Genomic DNA, 20403 nt, shown 5'->3' with positions numbered 1-20403 from the left:
TGTCTTTTAATTTCATGCCTGCAGTCACCATCTGCAGTGATTTTGGAGCACAAAAAATTAAAGTCTGACACTGTTTCCACTGTTTCCCCATCTATTTGCCATGAAGTGATGGGACCGGATGCCATGATCTTAGTTTTCTGAATGTGCAGTTTTAAGCCAACTTTTTGACTCTCCTCTCTCACTTTCATCAAGAGGCTCTTCAGTTACTTTTCGCTTTCTGCCATAAGGGTGGTGTCATCTGCATATCTGAGGTTATTATTTCTCCTGCAATCTTGAGTCCAGCTTGTGCTTCTTCCAGCCCAGCATTTCTCATGATGTACTCTGCATGGAAGTTAAATAACCAGGGTGACAATATACACCCTTGACATACTCCTTTCCCTATTTGGAACCAGTCTGTTGTTCCATGTCTGGTCGTAACTGTTGCTTCCTGACCTGCATACAGATTTCTCAGGACACAGGGAAGGTGGTCAGATATTCCCGTCTCTTGAAGAATTTTCCACAGTTTATTGTGATCCACACAGTCAAAGGCCTTGGCATAGACAATAAAGCAGAAATAGATGTTTTTCTGGAACTCTTGCTTTTACGATGATCAGCAGATGTTGGCAATTTGATCTCTGGTTCCTCTGCCTTTTCTAAAACCAGCTTGAACATCTGGAAGTTCATGGTTCGTGCATTGTTGAAGCGTGGGTTGGAGAATTTTGAGCAATGCTTGCTAGCGTGTGAGATGAGTGCAATTGTGCAGTAGTTTGAGCTTTCTTTGGCATTGCCTTTCTTTGGGATTGGAATGAAAACTGACCTTTTCCAGTCCTGTGGCCACTGCTGAGGTTTCCAAATTTGCTGTCCTATTGAGTGCAGTACTTTCACAGCATCATCTTTCAGGATTTGAAATAAATCCATTGGATTGATTTATTTCAATCCATTTGATTTAAATCCATCACCTCCACTAGCTTTGTTCATAGTGAGGGTTCCTAAGGCCCACTTGAGTTCGCATCCAGGATGTCTGGCTCTAGGTGAGTGATCACACCATCGTGATTATCTGGGTCATGAAAATCTATTTTGTACAGTTCTTCTGTGTATTGTTGCCACCTCTTCTTAATATCTTCTGCTTCTGTTAGGTCCATACCGTTTCCATCCTTTATTGTGCCGATCTTTGCATGAAATGTTCCCTTGGTATCTCTAATTTTCTTGAAAAGATCACTAGTCTTTCCCATTCTGTTGTTTTCCTCTATTTCTTTGAGGAAGGCTTTCTTATCTCTCCTTACCTTTCTTTGGAATCCTGCATTCAGATGCTTATATCTTTCCTTTTCTCCTTTGCCTTTGGCTTCTCTTCTTTTCTCAGCTATTTGTAAGGCCTCCTCTACAATGCCACGAACCTCTGTCCATATTGTTCAGGCACTCTATCAGGCCAAACCCTTCAATCTATTTCTCACTTCCACTGTATAATCGTAAGGGATTTGATTTAGGTCATACCTGAATGGTCTAGTGGTTTTCCCTACTTTCTTCAATTTAAGTCTGAATTTGGTAATAAGGAGTTCATGATCAGAGTCACAGTCAGCTCCTGGTCTTGTTTTTGCTGACTGTATAAGACCTTCTCCTTCTTTGGCTGCAAAGAATATAATCAATCTGATTTCGGTGTTGACCATCTGGTGATGTCCATGTGCACAGTCTTCTCCTGTGTTGTTGGAAGCGGGTGTTTCCTATGACCAGTGCGTTCTCTTGGCAAATCTCTATGAGCCTTTGCCCTGCTTCATTCTGTACTCCAAGGCCAAATTTGCCTGTTACTCCAGGGGTTTCTTGACTTCCTGCTTTTGCATTCCAGCCCCCTATAATGAAAAGGGCATCTTTTTTGGGTGTTAGATCCAGAAGGTCTTGGAGGTCTTCACAGAACTGTTCAACTTCAGATTCTTCAGCATTACTGGTTGGGGCATAGACTTGGATTACTGTGATACTGAATGGTTTGCCTAGAGATCTTCTGTCATTTTTGAGATTGCACCCAAGGACTGCATTTCAGACTCTTTTGTTGACTGTGGGGGGCTACTCCATTCTTCTAAGGGATTCTTGCCGACAGTAGTAGATATCATGGTCATCTGAATTAAATTCACTGATTCCAGTCCATTTTAGTTCACTGATTCCTAAAATGTTGATGTTTAGTCTTGCCATCTCCTGTCTGACCACTTCCAGTTTGCCTTGAATCATGGGCCACATACTCCAGGTTCCTGGGCAACACTGCTCTTTACAGCACCGGACCTGCTCCTGTCCCCAGGCACATCCACAGCTGCATGCTGACTCTGCTTTGGCTCAGCCTCTTCACGCGCTGGAGTTCTCTCTCCACTGATCTCCAGAAGCACCTCCAACAGGCCACCTCCTGACCCAGGGAGTTCCTCTTTCAGTGTCCTATCTTTTTGCCTTTTCATACTGTTCATGGGGTTCTCAAGGCAAGAATACTGAAGTGGTCGGGCGCTCCCTTCTCCAGTGGACCACATTTTGCCAGACCTCTCCACCATGACCCGTCCATCTTAGGTAGCCCCACACAGGATGGTTCATAGTTTCACTGAGTTAGACAAGGCTGTGGTCGATGTGATCAGTTTGGTTAGTTTTCTGTGATTGTGGTTTTCCTTCTTCCCACAGATACTGCCTTTTCGGTCAGATAAATTCCTCTTCATTCCTTCAAACTTAGTTCAGATGTCCTCATTGAAATTCTCAATTTGTGGTGTTTACTTGTTTCACACACTGGGCAGTGTTACATACTGGTATTTTTAACACTGCTTACATCCTGAAACTCCAGTACTTTGGCCACCTCACGTGAAGAGTTGACTCACTGGAAAAGACTCTGATGCTGGGAGGGATTGGGGGCAGGAGGAGAAGGGGACGACAGAGGATGAGATGGCTGGATGGCATCACTGACTCAACGGACGTGAATTTGAGTGAACTCCGGGAGTTGGTGATGGACAGGGAGGCCTGGCGTGCTGCAGTGCATGGGGTCACAAAGAGTCGGACACAACTCAGTGGCTGAACTGAACTGAACTGAACTGACGTCCTGCTAAACTCACGTCTTTCTTCCTCCCCTACTAGAGTACACGTTTCTTAAGGGCAGAAACAGTTGTCTTGCAGTCTTTTGTATCTTTAGCCCCTGAGTGAATAACTGTCAGTAAAGTAGGTTTAAAGTCGTGTGACATAAAGATTAAGTTTACAAGACAACCGAAGTAGTATATCTCTTTTGCTCACTGATAAAGGTGCTTCTAAGAGATCAAGGTAAAATCAAGTCCTTTTCTATTTTCATTTACGGAAAATTAATATAAAGTAATGCTTTGCCTTAGGAATGTGAAATAGTTTGCAAAATGAATCACTAGGGCCTTGCAAATTTAACCTAAAATATATTATTTCCATCATTTCCTTTCTTATCCCGGTGAAAATGGTAGAGGCACACACGGCCTCAGGAGCTGCTGACACTTCTAATTCTAAGTAAGAGAACCCTGTGAAACTTTATTCAAGCAGGTCAACCAAAATTCCATAAGAATGTACACACAGTTAGCATCCTGCAAATGAGAATGCATTTCCTCTAATGGTTTCTGAGCAGTTACAACGGCCAGAGACCATCACCAGCAGTGTGAGCATGCATTCACATGCAATGTACAGTCCAGTTCAGTTCAGCCGCTCAGTCGTGTCCAACTCCTTGCGACCCCATGAATCGCAGCACGCCAGGCCTCCCTGTCCTTCACCAACTCCCGGAGTTCACTGACTCACGTCCATCGAGTCCATGAGGCCATCCAGCCATCTCATTCTGGGTCGTCCCCTTCTCCTCCTGCCCCCAATCCCTCCCAGCATCTGTTTCCAATGAGTCAACTCTTCGCATGAGGTGGCCAAAGTACTGGAGTTGCAGCTTCAGCATCATTCCTTCCAAAGAAATCCCAGGGCTGATCTCCTTCAGAATGGACTGGGTGGATCTTCTTGCAGTCCAAGGGACTCTCAAGAGTCTTCTCCAACACCACACTTCAAAAGCATCAATTCTTCGGTGCTCAGCCTTCTTCACAGTCCAACTCTCACATCCATACATGACCACAGGAAAAACCATAGCCTTGACTAGACGGACCTTACTCGGCAAAGTAATGTCTCTGCTTTTGAATATGCCATCTAGGTTGCTCATAACTTTTCTTCCAAGGAGTAAGTGTCTTTTAATTTCATGGCTGCAGTCACCATCTGCAGTGACTTTGGAGCCCAAAAAAATAAAGTCTGACACTGTTTCCCAATCTATTTCCCATGAAGTGATGGGACCGGATGCTATGATCTTTGTTTTCTGAATGTTGAGCTTTAAGCCAACTTTTTCACTCTCCTCTTTCACTTTCATCAAGAGGCTTTTTAGCTCCTCTTCACTTTCTGCCACAAGGGTGGTGTCATCTGCATATCTGAGGTTATTGATATTTCTCCCGGCAATCCCGATTCCAGCTTGTGTTTCTTCCAGTCCAGTGTTTCTCATGATGTACTCTGCATAGAAGTTAAATAAGCAGGGTGACAATATACAGCCTTGATGCACTCCTTTTCCTATTTGGAACCAGTCTGTTGTTCCATGTCCAGTTCTAACTGTTGCTTCCTGACCTGCATACTGATTTCTCAAGAAGCAGGTTAGGTGGTCTAATATTCCCATCTCTTCAAGAATTTCCCACAGTTTATTGTGATCCACACAGTCAAAGGCTTTGGCATAGTCAATAAAGCAGAAATAGATGTTTTTCTGGAACTCTCTTGCTTTTTCCATGATCCAGCAGATGTTGGCAATTTGATCTCTGGTTCCTCTGCCTTTTCTAAAACCAGCTTGAACATTAGGGAGTTCACGGTTCACATATTGCTGAGGCCTGGCTTGGAGAATTTTGAGCATTACTTTACTAGCATGTGAGATGAGTGCAATTGTGCGGTAGTTTGAGCATTCTTTATCATTGTCTTTGGAATTGGAATGAAAACTGACCTTTTCCAGTCCTGTGGCCACTGCTGAGTTTTCAAATTTGCTGTCTTATTGAGTGCAGCACTTTCACAGCATCATCTTTCAGGATTTGGAACAGCTCAACTGGAATTCCATCACCTCCACTAGCTTTGTTCATAGTGATGCTTTCTAAGGCCCACTTGACTTCACATTCCAGGATGTCTGGCTTTAGATGAGTGATCACATCATCATGACTATCTGGGTCGTGAACATCTTTTTTGTACAGTTCTTCCGTGTATTCTTGCCACCTCTTCTTAATATCTTCGGCTTCTGTTAGGTCCAGACCATTTCTGTCCTTTATTGAGCCCATCTTTGCATGAGATGTTTCCTTGGTATCTCTAATTTTCTTGAAGAGATCTCTAGTCTTTCCCATTCTGTTCTTTTCCTCTATTTCTTTGCATTGATCGCTAAAGAAGGCTTTCTTATCTCTTCTTGCTATTCTTTGGAACTCTGCATTCACATGCTTATATCTTTCCTTTTCTCCTTTGGTTTTCACTTCTCTTCTTTTCACAGCTACTTGTAAGGCCTCCTCAGGCAGCCATTTTCCTTTTTTGCATTTCTTTTCCATGGGGATGGTCTTGATCCCTGTCTCCTGTACAATGTCACAAACCTCATTCCATAGTTCATCAGGCACTCTATCTATCAGATCTAGGCCCTTAAATCTGTTTCTCACCTCTACTGTATAATCATAAGGGATTTGATTTAGGTCATACCTGAATGGTCTAGTGGTTTTCCGTACTTTCTTCAATTTGAGTCTGAATTTGGTAATAAGGAGATCATGATCTGAGCCACAATCAGCTCCTGGTCTTGTTTTTGTTGACTGTATAGAGCTTCTCCATCTTTTGCTGCAAAGAATATAATCAATCTGATTTCGGTGTTGACCATCTGGTGATGTCCATGTGTAGAGTCTTCTCTTGTGTTGTTGGAAGACGGTGTTTGCTATGACCAGTGCATTTTCTTGGCAAAACTCTATTAGTCTTTGCCCTGCTTCATTCCACATTCCAAGGCCAAATTTGCCTGTTACTCCAGGTGTCTCTTGACTTCCTACTTCTGCATTCCAGTCCCCTATAATGAAAAGGATATCTTTTTTGGGTGTTAGTTCTAAAAGGTCTTGTAGGTCTTCATAAAACAGTTCAACTTCAGCTTCTTCAGTGTTACTGGTTGGGGCATAGACTTGGATAACTGTGATACTGAATGGTTTGCCTTGGAGATGAACAGAGATCGTTCTGTCGTTTTTGAGATTGCATCCAAGTACTGCATTTCAGACTCTTGTTGACCATGATGGCTACTCCGTTTCTTCTGAAGGATTCCTGCCCACAGTAGTAGATGTAATGGTTATCTGAGTTAAATTCACCCATTCCAGTCCATTTTAGTTCTCTGATTTCTAGAATGTCAACGTTCACCCTTGCCATCTCTCATTTGACCACTTCCAATTTGCCTTGATTCATGGACCTGACATTCCAGGTTCCTGTGCAGTATTGCTCTTTACAGCATCAGACCTTGCTTCTATCACCAGTCACATCCACCACTGGGTATTGTTTTTGCTTTGGCTCCATCCCTTCATTCTTTCTGGAGTTATTTCTCCACTGATCTCCAGCAGCATATTGGGCACCTAATGACCTGGGGAGTTCCTCTTTCGGTATCCTATCATTTTGCCTTTTCATACTGTTCATGGGGTTCTCAAGGCAAGAATACTGAAGTGGCTTGCCATTCCCTTCTCCAGTGGACCACGCTTTGTACATTGGACCACAATATACAGAGCAGGGGCCAAAATAATTCTGACCAAAATATCCAGTAACTAGTAACAGGACATTTAAACGTAAAACTGACTAATCAACAAATATCTTTTTTATCAACAAAAGACAAATTAATTGAGTATATAATACTTGTTTTTTTAGGTTTTTTTGACATACTGTCTCTTTGGTTCTCTATCTCAACCTCCATCAGCTTGTTACAGTCATTCTTCACAGTCACAGAAGTTAAGCCACATTAAGCACACACAGGAGAATAAAATGAAAATTAAAACTCACTCAATTCCATGATAATGACATACTGAAGCTTCCTCAAAAGGTAAACCACGAAGTTTCCGAGGACTAAGTTCTGGTGTCAGGACAAAAGTCTTCTCCCTGAAACAAAAAGCTTTCATGTGCATTTATTTGGTGAGAATGTTCAAGAAACTGTCTAAAGAACAAAGTCTGATTTCCTTCTCTATAACTAGATATTACATGGGGTTAAAAACTGAATCACATCAGGAAGCCAAAGAAGAAAATGAAGTAAGGTTAAGCCTAGGGGTTTCGTCGCGTACATTTTCTCTGTCCCAAGCTTCTAAATATGATAATATTACTTATTTTACAAAACTATTCTGCTGCTGCTGCTGCTGCTGCTGAGTCACTTCAGTCGTGTCCGACTCTGTGCGACCCCATAGACGGCAGGCAGCCCACCAGGCTCCCCCATCCCTGGGACTCTCCAGGCAAGAACACTAACAGTGGGTTGTCAGTTCCTTCTCCAATGCATGAAAAATGGTTGAATCAAGAATAGAACATGATCTGTAGGGAAACTGAAGAAGGAGTATTATTCCTGAAGCATATGTTTTTCCTGGTGTAGTAAACTGCTTATGCATTTATTAACAGTTAAATTGTTTCCTTGCAGTGGAATAATTAAAGTCAAACTCGAATCTTCAGTAACAAAAGAGGTATTTAGTTCCAATTACACCATATGGGGAATCCAGATTTTTCTATGCCTGGAAACATAATCATGTTGACACCTATTTTAAGAATCAGTGACCTTTTAAATATCAGTGGATATGAAGACTAATTGGTGGTTTCAGCTCTTCTAAAGCTGGTTCCAATCAGCAGGTGTGGCGGAACTAGTCCTGTGGTGAACTTACATAAAACACTCATTCTCAACCCCTGCACATAGGGACCTGCAGTCAGGTTAAGCTTTCTGAGTTATTCTAGTAAGAGGCCTCCTCCTCTGCCTGGGTTGGGAGCCACTGTTCTGATGAGCTGCATCATGATTCCTGGACCTCAGAACAGGTTAGAGGTGAGGATGGGAGAATTATGCAAGTTTCTTTACACTGGTAACAGGCAGAAGGAGACACCAGGGGCTTGACTTCAGAAGACTTACAAATGGTAGACAGAAAAACAAGTAGGCAGTGGAGTATCAAGAATAATTCACTATCACACTTCCCCGCTTGGCCTTAGCAATGAAAACTGCCCATATGACACTGAATATTATCTACAGAGTGTAAGATAAGCATTTGAAATCATTACATTAAAATTTAAGACATATGCAAGTTAATGAATCCTGACAACCAGGATTTATATTCTAATGCATTCATTTAAAGTGTTTTACATAAAGTAGCACTAATAAATGGCAATGATCCCAGTATTTTATGACTAACTATTCAAGGGGATAATTCTGTAATATGAAACTATTTAGGTGCCTAGCATTTCACTCCCTTCCTTTACCACACTGTCTTCTGTTTAATCTCTCCCAGCAACTTTATCTATTTGTGTTTAATTTTGCTCACACCTTGTTCTTTCTGAAGGAAATGCTTCACAGGTGTGTACTTTGTCTAATACGTCCTCTATATAAGCAGGTGTCACTCCGGTACTTTGCTTAATACCGCTTTTCAGGTGGTTCCTCGATAGATACTCAACAGAAGCCCACAGGACCTTGAGTCATTACCAAAAAAGCTCACCCTTCAACTTTAACACAAGACATAGCTGATGATGACACAATTCTTTACTAACATCCAGGAATTATATCAAACTTCCCTGGATAAGTCACTGGCAAGCTACAGGAAGAATTAACAGTATCCTGCCTTGACACTGCAGCTACAAGACATTCTGGTCAAAAAGAGTACAACCTACGTAATTCAGTTTCGGCAAACCCATCTGACTCTGCCAGTTCACGCTTAACAATTTGGAAGGACAGGAATCCAACAACTAAATAGATGAAAATGCATATATAATTCTTCCCTTTCTTGATTCCCACAGAAAGGATTATCAATCTCTCAAAGCTATAAGAAAATTACTCTAAAATTACACTGTTTTTATGTCATTAAAATCATTAAGTCACTAAAACTCAGAACTGATAAGGCCATCATACCTCCTAAGTTGCTCCTCATCTCTCTCTCTCTTTAGTGACCATGCACATGATAAATTCTTTCCAAAATCAACCCTTAAATTTGGGCTTCCCTGGTGGCCTAGATGGTAAAGCATCTGCCTGTAATGCGGGAGACCTGGGTTTGATTCCTGGGTCGGGAAGATTCCCTGGAGAAGGAAATGACTCCAGCACTCTTGCCTGGAAAATCCCATGGACGGAGAAGCCTGATAGGCTATAGTCCATGGGGTTGCAAAGAGTCCTACTTGCTAAAACAAGCTTTGTAAAAGTAATCAAAAATGTTCTATAATTTTTAAGGTCCTTTGGCAGATTCTCAGAAAAATGGATTAACAAGAAGAAACTGGGGCAGTGAACAAAGTATTCAAATCTCACAAGTATTTGATGTCACAATTTTGCAACACCCAGAATTTATTAATTAGCAACTTGGTGGAAGCTGTCTTGGAAGTCAAATTAGTTGTAAAGTATTCAAGCTGACAGTGAGTTTTACTTGGTATAGTTTCAAAAGCACTTTCCCATTCTTCTCAGTTGAAAGGCTATCCTTTTTGCTACTATTAGGCATAACTGACAATGTCAGGATTAAGTAGTAGTAAAATCAAAACTAGAAAGTGATAGAAAAGAGAATTTAAAAAAATTCTTGCAAGTCAAATTATAATTTTTCTGAAAAAGTATTGCCATCTGTCTACAAAATAGAAGCTCACTTCTATCAGAAATATGTTAAGGTGGTTTTTATTATTCCCGTTTCCTTTATACGCAACACTACAAACCGTAGAACATTAGGCTACGGTAAAATGTGAGAATTAAGGCCAACTGATAAACACTGGGCTCAAACTTGTAGATTCTGTCAAAGTGGCACAGAACATCTAACTGGATGTTAGAGCTAAACACGTAACTGGAGAAGTGAGAGGCAGTGTGCTTTTAAAAAGATTCCTTAAAAAATTAGTTGGAAGTTATAAGTTTATAACTTACCCTTTTTGAATCTGTAAAGGCTGAAGATCTCCAATTGGTAATCCGTCTGAGGTAAAGAATTTAAGCAATTCTTTAGCATCCAATAATGTGACTGAATCCCGTGGGCCCTCTTTGTGGCCCAGCAATTGTTCAGATGAACGAGGTAATGAACCAGTTCTGAGAAGAAAAAAAAAATTATGTAGATTTATTAAAAGCAGATTAGAATTCTCCATGGTCAGGAAAAGCTGCTATGAACAGAAACCAGAAAAATACACACACACATTTAAAACTGAAGATCTACACATTTAAGAAAGAAGAAAAGTAAAATCTTTGCAAATCATTTAGAATCAAAGCATAATTTCAAAACTCTGTATGTAGGTTACAGGCAAACTTGCAGTTATCATGTCAAAACAACGTTAGTACTTAACTAAAATAAACGTAATTATATTCTTTATACTTGGCATGATTGATTGCATTCATGCTATCATTATCAGACCATCACACTATCAGTATCAGTGTGAAGTCATCAATTCTATAAAGTTTAAATCTAAACTCTCTTGTATGTTCCAAAGCCCTGCAATATTGTAAATTCTGACGGCAGAGACCAAATGCTCCAATGTTCCATACACTTGAAAGGCTGTGTAAAGCGCAGCCATGAAATGAGACGGTAATCAGGTATTTCCCCAAGGTCTCTCCTAGCCGTGATTACGCCATTATGAATAAACACTAAATTATTCTTATACCTGAAATATATGCAGGGCTTCATCCTTTCCAAACTGCATACAATATATTCTTAATCCTCACAAATTCCCTTGAAAAAGACAGGACAGGTCTTTTCTCAAAATGAAATTAACACCTGAAAATAAGAACTTTGTAAAGTTCGTATCGCACCAAGCCTAAAAAACGATCACTATTCTTGCCACACAACAGCGCCTTACACACCCACGGTGCCAAGAGTTTCAAAATGGCAGAATCAGAACCAGCCTGACTCTGAATCAGGTACCAATTCTACTCTATCAGTCTATGAACCCAAAGAGCTCACAGGTTTTAAAAACTGGAAAGAAAACAGTTGCAGAGAACGCTACAGGTTTTCTCAAGCGCCGAGCTACAAATCACACTATTACTCTGTCACCAGAGCAAAAATAAAGCCTTTCAATACCTGGACAGAACAGTCATTTCCTGACTTTATATTAATTCAACTATTTCCTGATTAATCACTCAAGCATTTTTATTGATAACTGTGTGATTAAAATGTTGACATTATGGCCTTAAGACATATTTCTATACAAGACAACAGTGTCTCTTTTTTCTTCTCATTCCCTTTATTTTTAAATTGAAAATATACATCTAATGAAAACAGTCAAACAAGAAAAACACTCAAAACACTAAACCCCAGGAGGGCAAGAACTACATGATGAGGTGAATTTAACTTCTATTCAGCCATTCCCTAACAGTGACTAGCAAAGCCTTAATCAGTATTGCTCTCTATCGTCTGACAGGCGAGCTGCAATGGGGAAATGCATACTCTGCATTTACATAGAACCCAGGACACAAAAATATCAGAAAAATTTCAAAGCCCAGTTTGTGATAAAGTATACCAGCAAGATACCTCTTGAGGAAAAAACAAGACACACTGACAACACGTTTTTAGTGTTTCCAAGCTTACGAAGTGTTTTTTCATACATTATCTCATTAGATTTTCACAACTTTGAAGGAGAACTGGGCTTGTTATCTCCATCTTACAGATGAGTCAACAACGTCACGTAACAGGTGACTGAGTTTGTCTGAAACCAAATTCCTGGTTCGTCCTTGCTGGTCCAGTCATTGAGAATCGGCCTTCCAATACAGGGCACAGAAGTCCGATCCCTGGTCAGGGAAGGAAGATCGCACTGCCACGGGGCAGCGAGCCTCGCCTGCGTGACAAACCTCGAGAAGCCCGCACGCCCGACGAGGAGCCGGCACACCGCCACTAAGACCCGACACGGCCAACAAGGGCCGCCCTGCGGCTCAGCGGCGAAGAGCCCGCCTGCAGCACGGGACAGCTGGGTTTGACCCCTGGGCTGGGAAGAGCCGCTGGAGAAGGGAAAGGCTACCCACTCCAGGATTCTCGCCTGGAGAAGTCCAGGGACTGTACAGTCCATGGGGTCACAGAGTCAGACACAACTGAGCGACTTTCACTCACAGCCAAATAAAGAAACAAAACCAAATCCTTACGATGTCTGAATGTCACTCCGTGATGGTCTTTTATTCTTCAGCTGAATCTAACATGAAACAAATTATGGAACAATGTAACTTTGGCTCCTGCCAAGCATCGGACGGTGTGCTCCCGTATTCTGAAGTGGCCACAAACACGTAGTCAGTACTTACTCTGCAGTTATCACCGTGAGGCACTAAAAAAAAGCTCATCGATCATGAATTTATAGACCCCTAATCACTGTTCAGGGCTGGTACAGGCACGACTCAAAGGAGGAGAAAGGAGGGAAGGAGAGCGAAAGGAGATAAACACATCAGTATAGAATGAGGCACGAACGGCACAATAAAACAGTTTTCAAGAAAGCAGCAATAGCAGTCTTTTAACTGCAGCATTTATAGAAGTCTTAAGAGAAAGGTGATATTTGTACTACACCCAAACTGCAAACAAGCTTCTTCTGGTTCAAGATGATGCATCAAACATACACATTAACCTCTCCACTCAAAAAAAGAAAAATCACAGCGCTGAAGTACTGGGCCCCAAGTTTATAATAGGGCTCAGAAAGGAAGAAGGAAGAGGAGTGGACCAAGGGTCAGTGACTTTCAGGAGCGGCTAGAACACTCCTCGGCAGGAGTTACAAGGAGCCTGCAGAGAAGGCGGACTGCGTCCTTGTCTCCCAGGAAACCACGGGCAGGCTCTGCACTGGAGCTCAGAGCGGCAGCAGGCGGCCATCCGCTGACACGGTTTCAGAACTCCACAGAATACCCTCCCGCACCACATCTGAGACTCATGCTTTTACCTCCAAGAGAAAAACTGCTCTCTGAAGATCGAGAACCAGGTGCTGTCCTACCGTCAGCGGCGAAGCCCCCAGAATACACCCTAATTTAAGCAATGGGTAAAGCACCCAAGCTGCCTCCCCCAGGGGCCCTTCATCTCCCTTCTCCCAGGATAGATTCTGGCGACAGCAGGCAGGGAACAGAATCACACGTACAGAGAGGAATGTATGCAACTACAGACATAAGACAGTCTAGGACTAAATTCTCAGCTGTGAGCAGCCAAGGGCCAGCAGATACTGAAGAACCACACAGAAGAGAAGGGCGGCAGAGGGGCAGGCGGAGCAGGCCTAAAGGGTAAGGGGGCCATTTAAAGAGCAGGCGAGACAGGCTAAGAGAGAATCCCAACTAATAAGCCAGCATCCTTAGGGCGTCTTCTCAATGCTTATTACTAATAGGAATCGGTTGCTGTGAAAAAAGGGTAGATAACAAAAAAGAATTATCAGGAATTTTTTTAATAGCTGCCACAAACTTATTGGAAAGATGAAAGTCAAGGTCGGGGAAATACCAGAATGCAGAGCAGGAGAGATGAGGAGATGGGCTATCCCTGTTTTCTGTGGAATCATCCTTCACGCTTTTTGTTTTTCTCACTGTGCTGGGTCCGCGCTGCTGCATGGACTTTTTCTACAGCTGCAGAGGACGGGGGCTGTTTCCTAGCTGCAAGGCGCCCGCTTCTCGCTGCGGTGTCTCTCCTTGTGTGGAGCACAGACGCCAGGGCTCCCAGGCCTCAGCAGCAGTGGCGTGCGGGCTCAGCAGCTGCCGCTCGCAGGCTCTAAAGCACAGGCTCAGCAGCTGTGGCACAGAGTGCCCCGAGCACATGGGATCGTCCCACACTAGGCACTGAATCAGTGTCTCCAGCACTGGCTGGCCGACTCTCTCCCACCGAGCCACCCAGAAAGTCCGAAGACATGGATTATCAAAAGAAGAATCAAACGTAAATTGAAAAATCAATCTGAGGCATCTAAAATTAGGTAAAAGAGATAATTACAAATAAGGAAGAAAGAAAACAGAAGGACAAATACTACCAGAGAAATAACAGAAGAATATTTCCAAGAGCTAAAGGGGATCAGCCCTGGGTGTTCACTGGAAGGACTGATGCTGAAGCTGAAACTCCAATCCTTTGGCCACCTGCTGTGAAGAGTTGACTCATCGGAAAAGACTCTGATGCTGGGAAAGATTGAGGGCAGGAGGAGAAGGGGACGACAGAGGATGAGATGGCGGGATGGCATCACCGACTCAATGGACATGGGTTTAGGTGAACTCCGGGAGTTGGTGATGGACAGGGAGGCCTGGCGTGCTGCGGTTCATGGGGTTGCAAAGAGTCAGACATGACTGAGCGACTGAACTGATATCCAAGAGCTAATAAAAAGGCAAAAGCCTCAAGACCAAAACACTGCACACCATGAGGGCATCATGTAATTTCAGAACATTAAGGAAAACAGGAAATGCTGAAAGCCTCAGAGACAGAATGAAATACCTATTAAGGAACAGAAGTCCATGTCACATCAGACTTCGCTTTAAGGCATGAGATCCAAGGAAACACAGGTCCAATCTAACCTGGGGATGTAACCAACAGACAGACCAGGACAACAGCTGTGCAGGCAGGCGGGGTCAGTCCAAACGAGAGCATCACGTCGGGGAAGTGGGAGGAAAGTGACTCCAGGGGAAAAGAGACTGTCTACTGCCAAGCGACACGAGCCGCAGGGGAAGGCGGAGGACGGAAGGAGAGGAGCAGGGCTTCCGCCCTCGCCTTCACCGCGGGAAGTGGGGACACACAGCCTGAAATCCACGGTCTCTGGGCAACCTGTCCTTTGCTCCATCTTCTTTCCAGACTGGCCTTTCCTCCTGACCTGTGAATGTTACAGACCCCCAGGGAACAGCCTTACGCCCTCCTCTCTTTCTATACAGCCTCACCATGTCATCTCACCCACTAGCATATATTAAAGAAACCCTTTTAGTGATGACTCCAAACAAACTCCCAGATTTCTCCACCTAATATGCCCACGTGCATAATCCATAGGTTAAATAAACCATCCCTAAAGCAGAATTCTTGATCTTTCTTCCCCAACCCACCCTTGTTTCAACTTATCCATCTTCCCCAAACCATGAGGACACCACCCACCTCCTGTTCAAGCCAGAAACCTAAACTGCCTCGGATGTCTCTCTGTCTCTCTTAGGGAAGACAGGCAGGAAAAAACAGGAAGTTTCTTTTTTCCTAGCTTAGCACCAAAATATTCTCCAAACTTGTCTCCACTACTACTCTAGTTAGAAGTCAAAGCTACCTCTCAGCCTACAGAAAAAGCCACCTAAGTGATCTGTCCGTTCCTAATATCTTCCTCCCACAATCCATTTACCACAAAAAAGTTATTTTTCAAAATCAGATCACATCACTGACAGAAAATCCATGAAAAGCTTACCAAGGCATTACGATCCAAAGACCGTGTAAACACCGGTAAGGGCCTGCGTGCCTGCAGGTGCTTCACGCATTCACCCACGAGGCCTCAGCTCCAGCGTTTAACTCCTCAGGGCGCCCGCCCCGGCCCCCCCACATGCCAACAAGGAGACCCCTCTCCTTCAGTCCCGCGGCCCCATTCGCTGCACACAGGTCGGTTTCCAAGTCTTGTATCTACTTGTCTGCTTTTTGTGTTCTGTTGACTGTCTCTCCCCCTTAAAAGGCAAGCTCTAACAGGAGAGCCTAACACACAGTGGGTACTCAGTAAATATTCGTTGATACCTGTGAACAAAATGTTATCAGTTCAGTTCAGTCGCTCAGACGTGTCCGACTCTTTGCAACCCCGTGGACTGCAGCATGCCAGGCTTCCCTGTCCATCACCAACTCCCGGAGTTTACCCAAACTCATGTCCATCGCGTCGGTGATGCCATCCAACCATCTCATCCTCGGTCGTCCCCTTCTCCTCCTGCCCCCAATCCCTCCCAGAATCAGAGTGTTTTCAATGAGTCAACTCTTTGCTCAGGCGGCCAAAGTATTGGAGTTTCAGCTTCAGCATCAGTCCTTCCAATGAATATTCAGAACTGATTTCCTTTAGGATGGACTGGTTGGATCTCCCTGCAGTCCAAGGGACTCTCAAGAGTCTTCTCCAACACCACAGTTCAAAAGCATCAATTCTTCAGCGCTCAGCTTTCTTTATAGTCCGACTCTCACATGCACACATGACTACTGGAAAAACCATACCTTTGACTAGGCAGATCTGAAGTGATAAATGTTCTCAGCAGAGGGGCTAAAAGTAAGGATGTGACTTGCAATATTTGGGAGGGCAATGCAGCAGAGTCAAATCCCTGTCTTCGTCCCATCCCTGCACCACTCAGCAATGACGTGCTGAGCGCCCGCTACACACCAAGCCAAAACAAGCAGACACAAACTCTGCCTCCTAGAGACGGCCATATATACAAACATAAAAATGTAAAACAGGAACATTTTTAAACGGCTTGAAGGAAAAGAGTACTTTTACTTCATTTTACACATTCCTGTGGAGAAGGAAATGGCAGCCCACTCCAGTATTCTTGCCTGGAGAATCCAGGGACAGAGGAGCCCGGTGGGCCCCAGTCCGTGGGGTCACAAACAGTCGGACACGAGTGAGTGGCCACACACACACACACTCCTGTATTTTTAAACTTTCTCTTTCATAGTCATGTTTCTGTGCGTCTACGGAGGATGGTCTGGCGGTCACACACTGACATGCTGCCTGTGGCTGGGGCACCCAGAAAGCCAAGCGGCGTATGGCAGGGAAAGAGCGCTTCCTGGACACCTTGCTCTGCAGCAGTCCATCTCGGTCTGCCTGTCTGTCTGTCTACAGTAAGCACACATATCCTTTACAATACATCCACAAACTACTATCTCATAAACACAATTTAAGGATCAAGAAAAAATAAAGGTCATACAAAATAATAAGCTATTTAAACGTTACCTCATTTTTTGTTTAGCTTTTTCACAAGTTTCCAAATTTTGAAGGACATGCCTTTCTGGCCACTCCAGAGGATTGGTCTCCACTAGGCGGGAGGACGTAAGCTCCAGTGAACTGCTATCTGAAGAGAAAGCACGTGTGAGCACTGAACGGCATTAACATACTGAATTCCGCTACATAAAAATGCGTACATGCATACACACACACAAGCCAGCTGGGTTGGCTGTACAGTGCTCGCCTCAGGCACTCACTAAGGGGGTTTCTGATGGCCCCAACTATGCAAAATGGCACAGAAAAGTTTTTTGGAAATGATGAAGAAGATTAGTGTTGAGCTTTATTTTACATTCGCCTCATAATAGAAGTTATGGGCTAGAATTCAGAAGGGGAGTGGGCACTGCAGGGACTCACAGGGAATGAAAGCATGACTTTGTTATTTTTGTGAAATTAGTTCTAAATGAAAAAGAGACAACTCTGGGGAGAATATATGGGATATAATATGTGGTCTCCATATCAGAAGAGGAATTAGCACCAATATCCTGAAAAGTTATATTTTTAAAAGATTACTTCATTCTCAAAAGTACAGTGATACAATAACTTAAGACGTTTGAGGGTAAAGATCACTTTAGAAATAACTCTCACAAATATTAATGTAAGGTGCTTTAACATATTCATTTTCAAGTAAATCACTAACATTAAATGCTATTTTACTACTAGTAAAGTGTTACATGTAAGAGTGTCTTCTCTTTTTGGTCGGTATGGTGCAATGAACAAACATTGAGGTTGCTGATAATCCACAATCCTCATTAAAGACAGAGGGCCATCTTCCATTCCCATTATTAATTATGAGGACATCGCGACTGTTTTAAGACTGTGATAAAATCACTAACTGTACTACTGGATCCAAACCATCTGGTGTTTTACACTGTTGTGGACTATGACACACTACTCTAATAAACTGACTGAAAATGACTGGACATTAGCTGTTTGCCTAACTGTCAACCCTGACAAAAATACCCATTTTATACTTTAGGCTCTTACAAAGTGATAATGATTTGGGAAGAAATTTTTGAACTAAAAAGAAAAAAATCACAGATGAGAACACAAGCCAACTGCACCATTTTTCCTTTACTTTCAAACTATTTAGTCTTCAATAGTTAAACCATCTTTAGTGTCTACGCTGGATCGCCCCAACCGAACAGCGTCCAAGTATAGTAGTCCCTGCTTCTTAATAGGGTGGTGAAATACTGACTTTCGTGGAAGAATGAGCTTCAGGATGAAACAATCTGCTTTATAATGCTGGCATGGCTTTTCAAAAAATCGATAAAGAAAAAACCATTAGTAGTTCTGAACAATTACAGGCTATGTTCACAGAAGAATACAAGCCATGCTAAATGAAATTAAACATTAATTACTCCCCTAAATATTACAATATAAGTTATTAAATTAGCATATACAATCTACATCAATGTACATGCCACAGGCTAAATACCAGGTGCAGACACACACCCGTGCGTCGCAAGGGAGCGGCCTGGTGACTGGGCGTGCGCGCCGACCCCAGCAGCGGCTATGGCGGCAGTGTAAGTGGCCGCAATTGTTTGGAGAGGATTACAGGCCAAGTGTTTTATGGGGATCACCTCAGTTAGCCCTCATAATGACCCTAGTAACTGGGCAGCATTATCCCCATCTGAAACATGACGAAGCAGGCATGGAGAGGAAGAAGAACCTGCCCAGACGTCCAGCTGAGGTCTGCACCCCGGCTGTCTCGCCTCAAAGGCCTGGGCCTTGAAACAGGGCACGAGGCGCCGTGCTTCTGTTTTCTTTCCCAACTAGATCGTAAGCCTGCTCAAAGCCAAGGGCCACCGAATTTCTGCTTCTTTGTGCGACTTCCGGGCACAAAGACAAGGCACACAGAGACAAGGCACACAACGAACATTATTACTGACTTGATTCTGTGGCCATTTTCTTATTAATGTGTGGGATAAAAATGATTCTCGCAGAATAACAACAGAAAATTATCCTATACATTTACAATGCCAGGCAATCGTTAAACGCTTCCCTTTTAAATCCTGAAGAGCTTCACTCCATGCAAATTCATCACCAGAACAGAAAGCAGGAAAATAGAAAGAAATGCCAAGTTAATACAGAAAAGACCTCCTGCTCCTTCAGTGGGTCTGGTGACTTCCTACTCTAACAAATGGCAAGTGTGGAGCATCTTATTAAATGTAGTTTTAACTACATCAAGTTTACTAAGCTCTACTTTCCTCACCTTACGAAAATATAGCTTAATAGAAACCCACCCATTCCAGCAGCTTAGTAACAGTTTTAAGAGGAATTACCTTGAAGTGCTTTTCCTTCGCTCAAAAATAATTATACTGAACATGGTTAACAAAAAAAATCAGAAAATTTCCAATGTCTAAATGATGAAAAATACAACATATCGATATTTGCACACATACTTGTACACACAAATGTATCACTACTGCAACTTGATAGATTTTGATTTGATCAAAACATAAGTTTTAATAATAACTCTCATAAATGCTACACACAAAAAAAGGACTACTATTTAAAGAAACAAAAAACTTACCATGTAACATATTGGAGGTTTCGTCTGTCTTTATTAGACTTGTTTTAGGAATAAGAGCATCAAAATAACCTAAAAAGCGTTCCCTTGTGCATGTTAGCAGACTTTTGAGTTCATCCACAGAAATTACCTCACGCTGCTGTGCCAACTTTCTCCTTTCTATAAGATAACAAATCAGTATGATTAAAAATAAAAATGTTATTTTAAACCCTTTGAGCTACTATATTTTAGGGGAAATTCTTTCAAAAGTAAAATAAATGAATTTGTCAAGCAAGTCGGCATTCCCGTGTAAGGCCTATTTTCCTTTCAGTCCCATATGAAGGTAATAGAAGAATTTTCAGTTGTGTGAAATAAACAGAGTAATTTGTCAACACTAAAAGGTGAGCAACAGTCAAAGCAAGTTTACAGGAGTTTTCAGAAAACACTGCAGAGGATGAAGAATGGCCTTGTGTTGGTGCTTCTGTGAAAATAAAACCTGTAACACTTTCGGGTAAACGTGGTGGCTGGGTCATGTCCGTCTGTTCCCTCTCTAGTCAAAACTCAGAATCACAACCGAGGAATAAGAAAAGGACAACACAAGAATACACACTAAACGGCGGCAGTTTTCAGCGAACTCTGGAGGATGAGATGATGGTGGGCTGGTAACCGAGTCAGCAGAGCAGAGAAAGGGTCGACCCAAACGGGAAGGTCCTGAGCCAAAGCAAGATCCATAATGGATGCGCCCGGCCTCCAGCCCTCAAGCCAGACGACCCTGCTCTCCTTCTGGGGTAGAGACAGAGGAGGAGCCTCAGATCACAGCCTACGGGAACGGGAGGCGGTGAAGGACA

At 42.9% G+C, this 20403-nt stretch overlaps 1 protein-coding gene across 1 annotated transcript in view; it reads right to left on the bottom strand.

Moving 5' to 3' along the window:
- MTBP (MDM2 binding protein) overlaps positions 1-20403 on the bottom strand; it is a 67349-nt gene that overhangs the window by 15769 nt on the left and 31177 nt on the right. The window contains exons 14-17 of the mRNA XM_068983876.1: positions 19580-19735; positions 16996-17113; positions 10067-10222; positions 7003-7098 (exon numbers count right to left, since the gene is read on the bottom strand). Coding sequence (XP_068839977.1) covers positions 7003-7098; positions 10067-10222; positions 16996-17113; positions 19580-19735 — 526 coding nt within the window. The remainder of the gene's footprint in view (positions 1-7002; positions 7099-10066; positions 10223-16995; positions 17114-19579; positions 19736-20403) is intronic.

Source organism: Capricornis sumatraensis, chromosome 11 (genome assembly GCF_032405125.1).
Source record: "Capricornis sumatraensis isolate serow.1 chromosome 11, serow.2, whole genome shotgun sequence".
Taxonomy (NCBI): Eukaryota; Metazoa; Chordata; class Mammalia; order Artiodactyla; family Bovidae; genus Capricornis; species Capricornis sumatraensis.
The sequence above is the reverse complement of the archived record's forward strand: the minus strand, read 5'-3'. Positions and strand labels throughout refer to the sequence as shown.